General features: G+C 39.6%; 1 protein-coding gene across 1 annotated transcript; it reads left to right on the top strand.

The window, feature by feature from the left end:
• The first annotated feature begins 630 nt into the window (after nt 1-630).
• LOC125129918 (pancreatic alpha-amylase-like) lies at nt 631-8,951 on the top strand. Its single transcript, XM_047785165.1, has 10 exons — nt 631-876; nt 1,240-1,386; nt 2,246-2,440; nt 3,056-3,286; nt 4,029-4,162; nt 4,917-5,039; nt 5,132-5,231; nt 7,009-7,127; nt 7,237-7,362; nt 8,728-8,951. Exons 1-10 carry the CDS (start codon nt 709-711, stop codon nt 8,915-8,917), a joined length of 1,533 nt encoding a protein of 510 aa, XP_047641121.1. The 5' UTR covers nt 631-708; the 3' UTR covers nt 8,918-8,951.
• Nucleotides 8,952-9,713: the final 762 nt, after the last annotated feature.

The raw sequence follows: 9,713 nt of genomic DNA, 5'->3' as shown, positions 1-9,713 counted from the left end.
CTTTACTAGGATTTCTTGTACCTTACGAGGGAAAATAGATGCGGATTCATTAACTAGTGTTCTGGCAATTATAAGAGACTTTTTGCTAGAAGGAGAAAAAAAAATCCATTCTTTCCTGCTACAGCCAGTGCATTTTCACATGAGTTAATGTAAGCGTGGGGAAAAAAAAATCTGTCTCCTCAAGTCGTGGTCATTTAACTTCCAGATAACTTCCTAAATCTTAGTGGAGAATCTCAAGTATCTAGCAGCTGGGGTAGGAGGTACCAACTGAACTGAGTTGAACAACATGTGTCTTTTTACAATGGAAACATTGCAGGTGTTTTCAGATAGTTAGGGCAACATTTTGACTGTGAATTCAGTTGGCTCTAATTCCGCCTCTGTCAGTGAAGGACTTCAGAAATAACATCTAATCCTACCTAAACAATACATGATTAAGGCCTTTCTGCAGATAACATGCCAGATGTTTAAAAACTTGCTGTTCCCTCAGTAAGGAAAACATTGTCTTAAAAGGTCATTTAGATAGTATTCCTGGGAGATTTTCGGGATGTTCCTCACCTGTTTAGTGTAATTATCAATAGTTATTTTCGGAGTATGCATTCACGGTTTGTGCTCTAAGTATTTATTCATGTCAATATTTGCTTTGTAAAATATGCTTCTTGCAGGATTATAAATCCTTGCCGGGAAGACCGTTGACAACCTCAGAGCAAAATGAAGTTGTTTCTGCTGCTTTCAGCCATTGGGTTCTGCTGGGCCCAGTATGCCCCACAAACCAAGTCTGGACGAACGTCTATTGTCCATCTGTTTGAATGGCGCTGGGTTGACATTGCTCTTGAATGTGAGCGGTATTTGGGCCCCAAAGGATTTGGAGGGGTACAGGTGGGTATGGTTCGCAGGATAAATTGGAGATTTTGCCGTGCTTAGAGTAAAAGGTATTGCGATCTGTGTCTGTGAAGCTGGGACGTTAGTTCACAGGTTAAGTACGCGAAGTAAAACAGTTTTCTGAAGAAGAAACACACGTGAAATTGTTGGCAACTCACTGTTTTATTTCTAATACAATATTTTTTAAGCGGGACATTTCCACTGTGATATTGATATTCTTACCCGGTTGTAAAGAAGGGTGGCAGCATATACAAAGATTCAGAAAAGAAAAAAATGCTGTGTTACTGAATAGTTTCCAGGATGGTCAGTGATACAGAGGGAGCCATAGTTTGATACTTATTAAGGTTGTTTTATTTGCAGGTCTCCCCCCCCAATGAAAATATAATAGTCACTAACCCTTCAAGACCTTGGTGGGAGAGATACCAACCAGTGAGTTACAAGTTATGTACCAGATCAGGAAATGAAAATGAATTCAAAGACATGGTGACCAGATGTAACAACGTTGGCGTAAGTGAATTACAGCTTCCTTTAAAAATCTTGTGTAGAGAACTCATTTCTCTCTCCTGTCTCAATTTCCTCTTGAGAAGAACAGTTTTCCTATATTTTCGAGGTCCACTGCATGCTTTAGCTCTAAACTCAAATGTAATTGTTGTCTTATGTTTGACTTTGGTAAGCATTTGTGTATGTGCCCTCTGTCTACTACAGGAGATATAAGTAAGAGTTTAAGGCCATGAACTTACTGATGAAGCAGAATATCAGCTTTGACCCCATATGACCCTACACCTTTCTGGGGGACATTTTTTTGGAGTTAGAAATTGGAATTCTGGTTACAGGTTTTGCTGTTGCCTTAATGTGGCTTGTGTCCCCACCCATAATTGGGGGGGGGGGGTCTTGCTTGCTGTAGGTCCTTTGATGGTAAATAATTCCATAACTATTTTCTCTTTGAGGAGGAGCGTAATGAGCGAGAATATCTACTTTTCCTTCTTCTGACCCTACACAGGTGGTAGAGACTGGCTGCTTATTTCTAAGGACGACCTATGGACATGTCAAAAGTCAATAATCGCTCCGGCCTCAACTGATTCTTACTGACTGCCATAAAAAGGCTGTGCTTTTTTTTCGTGGTTATGGTAGTTTGGGGTTCTCTCAGTGTATCACACACGCAGGTAGTTGGCCAAATGGCTAGAACGCCTGTGGGCCTTCCCGGTGATTTCCTCTCACACTTGACCTTTGCTCTTCTGGGAAGCTAAGTCATAAGATAAGGAAGAGGTATCTTAGAGTGTTGCTAACATGCGGTACACCTTGATCAGGAGTCTTATAATTTCTGCCTCTTTAGAAGGTAAACTGAAATAGAACCTTTGACTTTCAGGTGCGTATTTATGTGGATGCTGTCATTAATCATATGTGTGGAAGTGCAGCTGCAGGAACGGGCACCACTTGTGGAAGTTATTGCAACCCTGGAAGTAGGGATTTTCCAGCAGTCCCATTCTCTGCTTGGGATTTTAACGATGGTAAATGTAAAACTGCAAGTGGAGGAATCGAGAGCTATAATGATCCTTATCAAGTAAGTAAAAAAATAAAGCAAGCAAGAACTATCTGTGCTTCTCAGCATGTAGCTTATTGCTCTCCAATTAAGAGCTATTAGTCCAGATTCCTTAGGAAAACAGGGTTCCAAGTCTGACTGTTAAAAATAAGAACCTGGAGTTCCTCTGTGCCTTAGCATGTTACTAACCAGACAGAGTGTCCATGAGGATGTGGGTATGATCCCTGGCCTTGCTTCGTGGGGTAAGGATCTGGCATCGCCCCAGGCTGTGGTATCAGTCACAGCTGCAGCTCTGATTGGACCCCTGGGCTGGGCACTTCCGTATGCTAGAGATGGGGCCATGGAGAGAAATACAGTAAAATAAAAGGAATTTCAGGGCAATGCTTAAAATAGTGTTTTCCAAGTTGAATTTCTCCCAGTGAAAAAGCTCATCCTCTTTACTTCCTACCTTCTCCCTTTTCATACTAGAAAATATTTTCAAGGCATGCGCATATGAGGATGGCAGTCTCCTCAGAGACCAAGGCCTAGAATGCAGTAAAGGAATGTCTGTTAATGAGTAAATGAATGCATAATCAGGTGAATGCTCAGGGAAAGATGATGTTTTCTGTATGAGTCACACCATTTTTGCCTCAATAGGTCAGAGATTGTCAACTGGTTGGTCTCCTTGATCTTGCACTGGAAAAAGATTATGTGCGCTCCAAGATTGCTGATTATCTAAACAAACTCATTGACATTGGTGTAGCAGGGTTCCGAATTGATGCTTCTAAGCACATGTGGCCTGGAGACATAAAAGCAGTTTTGAATAAACTTCGCAACCTAAACACCAAGTGGTTCCCTGCCGGGAGTCGACCTTTCATATTCCAGGAGGTACCTCAATGTGTATACGTGCATGGAAAACCCTGTAATGTAATTCGCTAGAAAAGCAGTAGCGGGTTTCATTGAAAGTAGCATTTCTGTGTAGATTAGCGGCTACATCATTTACACAGCAGGGTGTTCTTTAACCCCCTTCGAGTCAGAGGTGGCACATCTAGCTGTATCACAAGAGGTGTTTGATACAAACGCGGAGAATCTCCTTAGCCTGCAGACAGCTTGTGGCATTTATCAGCTGCCCAGAGAGCATTGGAGAAGACGGGTGGTAATGTAGTTGTTGTCCTGAGCTAGTCTGTGTGACTCACTCTTGGCTCTAGCACTCTCAGCTGTGTTGGTTTAGGCTAACTAACTTCTCTGGGTAGCAATTTTTTTTTTTTTTCCAAAATTAATCGAAAGGGGTCATGGTAATGTCTTTGAAGGATTAAAGAGTTAATATTTATCAACCACGTAGAAATACCGTCATGCAGATATTAAGTGCTGTTATAAGTGTGAGCTATGCTTATCATTGACATGTGAGACTACATGAGGCCAGTAATTTCACAGGACTACAGGTCATTTTGTCCCATCACTTGTACTCTCTTAGCATAGGCGTAGCAAAGAAACAGGAATCTTGCTATAAGGAAAACCGTTAGGGGCATTTGGTGCAACACAGACAGTATAAAGCTATTCTCTGGGTAATGTTAGTTTACCTTGTTAAAGTTCTTCCTTAACATGAGAGTTTCTTCTCCATTTCTACTAGGTGATTGATTTGGGTGGTGAGCCAATTAAAAGCAGTGAGTACTTTGGAAATGGCCGCGTGACAGAATTTAAATACGGTGCAAAACTGGGCACCGTTGTGCGCAAGTGGAGTGGAGAGAAGATGTCTTACTTGAAGTAAGTGAAATGTGAATTATGCTTTGATTTACTTCACACATATTTGTGCCATGCCCCAACACGGGTTATCTTCTCAAGGCAGATGTCTTTCACGGATTCAATGACTCATACGGTGTTATAATTCCCCAGACTGCAATTGATTATATTTCTTATTTAGAATGTCAGCCACAAGGAAGTCTGTCTAGAAAGCCAAAACATAGAGATTTGCATCTGTGTATTAGAGGACTCTACTAGACCTGACCAATATTGGTATATGATCTGTTAGTGCTAGGTTATTATTCAGAAGATTCTATTAAGGATGAAGTCGCTGTAATGTGGTCCTACTGTAGAATTTAGATATATTAAGAAATTAATTTCAAACATAAACTCTCTATCTTCTATGAATACAGTATGTAAGCCTTCTTTTATCCCCACTTGTCATTCTGTAGAGTGTGATATCAATGTTCGTTCACCCTTTGGAAATCCACCTCCATCATAATATACCCAAACTCTTCGAAACTAATTTCCGTCACACACACCTTCTACCTGTAACATGAATGTAATTGAAGTCTTCCTACATATAAACACACATGGAATGTGTCTGAGGATCATATATCTATGTAATTTATGTTTCAAAGGCCCTACGGAATAATCATTTCATTAGAGAATTTCCCTGGAGGGTCCTCTACTGAAGGAACGACATGTTAGGTTACTCTGCAGCTGTTATGAAAGAATGCATTTATTTGAATTTAACGTTCTTTTGTTTGTTTTGTAGGAACTGGGGAGAAGGCTGGGGTTTCATGCCTTCTGATCGAGCCCTTGTCTTTGTTGATAACCATGACAACCAGCGAGGGCATGGAGCTGGGGGAGCATCTATTCTTACATTCTGGGACGCTAGGTAGGAAACACAGTTCCCCGATTTTGAAGCTACCCTTGACTGACATTAAAATATTGCTTTCTTCTGTGATGATGGTATTCTGTGCCTTTTAGACTGTACAAAATAGCAGTTGGATTTATGCTCGCCCATCCTTACGGATTCACACGAGTGATGTCAAGCTACCGTTGGGCAAGAAATTTTGTGAATGGAAAAGTAAGTTTTGGTGTTGTCCAAAAAATATCTTTTTCTCAAGGAGAAGAGGTTTTACTTTCACATGATGCCGTGACATACACTAGGTATTTTGTCAAATATTTAGTGAAGGCCAGCCTGTTGCAGGGCTCTTTTAGCAATACCGTGGATATTAAAAAGTAAAAACGACTGGTCTCTATTGACCAAGAGTGGGCCAGCTATTTCCAAATATGGTGAGCCTACTTCCTGCCCCCAAATAACCCACTTGAAAGTAAGGATACAGCGAGTAAAATAAGTATGCTTCTCATAAGTACCTACTTCATAGCATTGATATGAGGATTAAAAAGCCACACTTGCCAACACCTTTAAAAAGTACCTGCCCACAGCACAAGGAAGATAACAAATATTGGTTAAATCCGTTTCTAAAAAGTTTTGTGCTGGCGTGCAGAGAATTTGCCTAGCCGAAGGGAGGTTCAATAGGGAAAGTAGAAGAAGAAGGAAAGTGCGTGTCTTAAAGAAGAGCTGTTTGCAGTCTGTTCTAGGAAGGAGAAAGAGGAGGGATGTTTTGACAATGTGGCAAAGACATGAATCTGAGCAGTAATTTTAAAAATGAACTGAGACATAGAGTGTTGAAGTATTTGGAAAGTTAGAGGTACACTTTCTCTTTAACCGGAAGATTTCCCATGCAGCCTCAAGTAGCAACTTCATACCTGAATTAGAACATCGTCTTCATTGCACCCAAGATAGGTCTTTCTCTACTTCCTCCTAGATCCCTTTCAAATTAAGAAGCTCATTCCTTTGTCGAGGACCTCGTTTTGTTTTTAGCGAGCTTTAATATTTGGAAGATGTCCCCTTCTCCTGAGCCTATTTCCTATAATTTTCAGTAACTGGCCCAATTTCTGATGGCAGGAGTCATGGCATAAGTCCATTCTCCCTCTTCCCATAACATTTCCAAGACATTTTAGGACTTCTGCATGCTAGAAACGTTTGATTTGTCCACTGTTTGTGATACGGCATGATTTTAAGACAGACTCTGATAGTCTTCCTAGGCATAGTCTGTTGTTTATTTAATGATTAAAATTGCCAGTCGGAAAAATACAGTAGTGGAGTTCCCTTATGCCTGAGAAGTTAAAGATCCAGCATTGTCACTGCGGTGGCTCAGGTTTGATCCCTGGCTAGGAAGTTCCACATGCAGTGGGTGTGGCCGTTGAAAAACTGAAGAAAAAAGAGAACTGCATTTAAAAGAGAAACGCACAATATTAAAAGTTTGGTCAGGTGTGTAAAGATTATTGTGGTGTTTTGATTAGTGCCCTTACTCAACAAGGAGGAATGACAGAAAGTAATATTTGTTTAGCAGATTTTTTGAAGCATTTTTACCTAAATTATTTCAGTTTAATAGCAACGAAGCAAAAGCTTCATTTTAAGAAGAGGAAAATCAGGCACAGAAATGATGAATATTATCTAAGTGTTCTTGGCCAGTTGTCATAGAACCTGCTGTTTCTGACGCAAAAGTCCTTGCCGTTTCCACGACATTACATTATCTATGTACAAGTGATGTTAAGAAATCATTGCAATTCGTTGGAAAGAAAACGAGAGAGTAAAAAAAACCAAAACCAGTCATACCCTTGTTTGAAATAAGGGCCCGGAGAAGGTGAAGTTTGGAAGGAGAAAAGTAAAAGTAATGAAGGAGTTGGATTCTAAATGAAGACACCATGAAGACCCCAATAGAACAGATTGAGTTTGGGGAACATGCTGTGTTAAAAATGCCGTCTTTTACAATGATTTCTTTTTGCCAATCAAGGATGTTAATGATTGGATTGGGCCACCAAATAATAACGGGGTCATTAAGGAAGTTACTATTAATGCAGATACTACCTGTGGCAATGGCTGGGTCTGTGAGCATCGATGGCGTCAGATAAGGTGAGACTACTTGTTTAGAGGTATCCTCCCTCTAATAATAAACCTTCTTAAGACTTTATCTGAAACCATGGGATTACTCATCAACGTTTCACATGCCATTTTGTTTTAGGAACATGGTTTGGTTCCGTAACGTGGTGGACGGCCAACCTTTTGCAAACTGGTGGGATAACGGAAGCAACCAGATAGCTTTTGGAAGAGGAAACAGAGGATTCATTGTCTTTAACAATGATGATTGGTAAGTTGATACCCATTTGAAATAATGTTTGTGCTTTTATATGCTCTTGGTTTATTGCTGTTTTCTTTCTGCTCACCTAATTTTTTCATAGGTGAAAAAGTCTGATTTTTCCAGATTTTTCACCTGAAAAATCCTCTAGTCAGTGGATTAAGAAAACATAGTGATGAGAAAAGGGCCCAAAGAAAAACATAGCTTTATTCTTTTGATCTGCTCCTTATAAGCCCTCTCCTAAGGGCTTTCTGTTCTGCGCAATTACTTCCCGTGCACTTTTGTGTATCATATGCAGATAGATAGGATGCCCGTGTATATGCTTACATATACACACTTCACACAAAATACACAAAGTAGTTAATAGAAAAGTTGTGAAATCCCTGGAAGAATGACTTACAGCCTTTGTTGAAATCAAGAAAAATTCTGCCTCAGGACTAAAACACCTTTCTCTCTCTCTCTCTCTTTTTTGCCTATTCTGGTCTCCAGTGCTTTTGATTTTTTTCTAGTTCTGTTTTCACTGTCCTATCTCTCTGTGACAAATAATGTTTTTTAAAGCATATGTATAAAGAATATGTATGTTATGTTCAAAGATCGACCTCAGGAGATCTTTTGAGTTTTAGTTCTGAGACTTCTCCTTACTGACTTTTTATTTGTGATACCTGCATTCTCTACCTCGGGTATAGTGATTCCCTCACATACCCAGAAGTCCCCTTTGCAAGCAGTTGACATGTGTCAGTGCAGGGTCTGCTGCCACTCATGCTTAGCTCGTTGTAGCCCAAACTGTATTTTACTGATGAAAAATAATCAAATTCATCTCTTTCTTGCTCAAAGAATCCACGGCTGGTTCTTTAATTTCTATCGTTTGTAGATGGGAAGAGCAAAATCGATTTATGAGAGAGCTTTACCTTTGAAAACCATATACTGCTTCACAGAAATGCAAGCGACTTTTTATCTCCTCTTGAAAAGAATAAATTTTTGAGGAAATAATCAAATTTAAATTCTTGGAAGTAATCGGTATTTTCTTGTGCTCAGATGAGGACACATTTAAGATACGTGCGTTTACCACGAGAAGCACTTTTCTCTAAGAGAGGCGATCCAGTCCAATTTGCAGTGATACTCTTCAACCTTAAATTTTTTAAGAACAATGTTCCCTATTGACTGGGGAATTGCTGTGTTTTCTCTAAGAATAGTTCTGGCCCTGAGGAAACGATTTACACCCACTGGAGAAGTCCTTGTGTTGTATTTTCCTTGCACGGAGCCCCCGACTTCTTAGAGTTCTATGGCTCAGAGTTAAGCTGCTTGTTTTAGAGATGGCCCGTGTTCCTGCTTTTAATTGTGTTGAACTCAAGTTACATCTTAACTTTTATTTTACAGGCAATTATCTTCAACTTTGCAAACTGGTCTTCCTGGTGGCACATATTGCGACGTCATCTCTGGAGATAAAGTTGGGAACAGTTGTACGGGAATTAAAGTCAATGTTTCCAGTGATGGCAGAGCTCAGTTTTCTATTAGTAACTCTGCTGAAGATCCATTTATTGCAATTCATGCTGAATCCAAATTATAAAATTTGAATTAAATACATCTTCCAAGAGCAATAAGAAGTGTTTGTTTCCTTTCTTTATGTATGCGACATATAACTTCCTACAGTTCATTAGTTTTTGGTAAAAGCTGTCATCAGCAATAAACTTGGAAAACTCAGAAAAGCACGGAAATGACATATATGATTATAAGATGATCGCAAACAACAGTTTGTCAGGTGGCAGAAGACTCACATTAACCTCTTTGTCAGAAAAGTTTCTATGAACTCAGAGAAGCATGCTGACAAGTATTTTTTTGGCCATGAACACAATCTGCCGAGCTGTGTCTCTCTCATGTGTGCCTGTATTTCTTCCACAAGGTGTTCCTAACCCTTGGGTAGGGGTAGCTGATGTTATGATGATTCCCATACAGAGGTATAAGGTCTGGGTGTTTTTCACAATATATAGGCCCTTTCATGGTTTATTAGGTAAAACAATAAAAGACACTAAAATAATGCAATCCGTAATTCTTAATTTTATGGAGCTCACAGGACTCATCTACTTTACATCATTTTCTCCTTTACTTTCCCTTTCTAATGGCTATAACCTAATGCTATTGCATGGCTCTTTGTTCTGCCTCTTAACCCCGTAATATCGGTGTGTATACTTCACTTTTTTTTTTTTTTCTCATGATACTCTTGCTGTTCATTCTCCTTCACCTGGACTTTAAAATGTGGAATTTATTAAGATGCTTGTCTAGGTCTTATCACTCTCAGTTTAGTTTTTCATGTTTGATTAAGAAAATAGAAACCAAAACTTAGGAAATCTCCACTTTTCTGCCTA

This window comes from Phacochoerus africanus, chromosome 6 (assembly GCF_016906955.1).
Source record: "Phacochoerus africanus isolate WHEZ1 chromosome 6, ROS_Pafr_v1, whole genome shotgun sequence".
NCBI classification, from domain to species: domain Eukaryota; kingdom Metazoa; phylum Chordata; class Mammalia; order Artiodactyla; family Suidae; genus Phacochoerus; species Phacochoerus africanus.
Note: the sequence above shows the minus strand (reverse complement) of the source record. Positions and strands in the feature narration are given on the sequence as shown.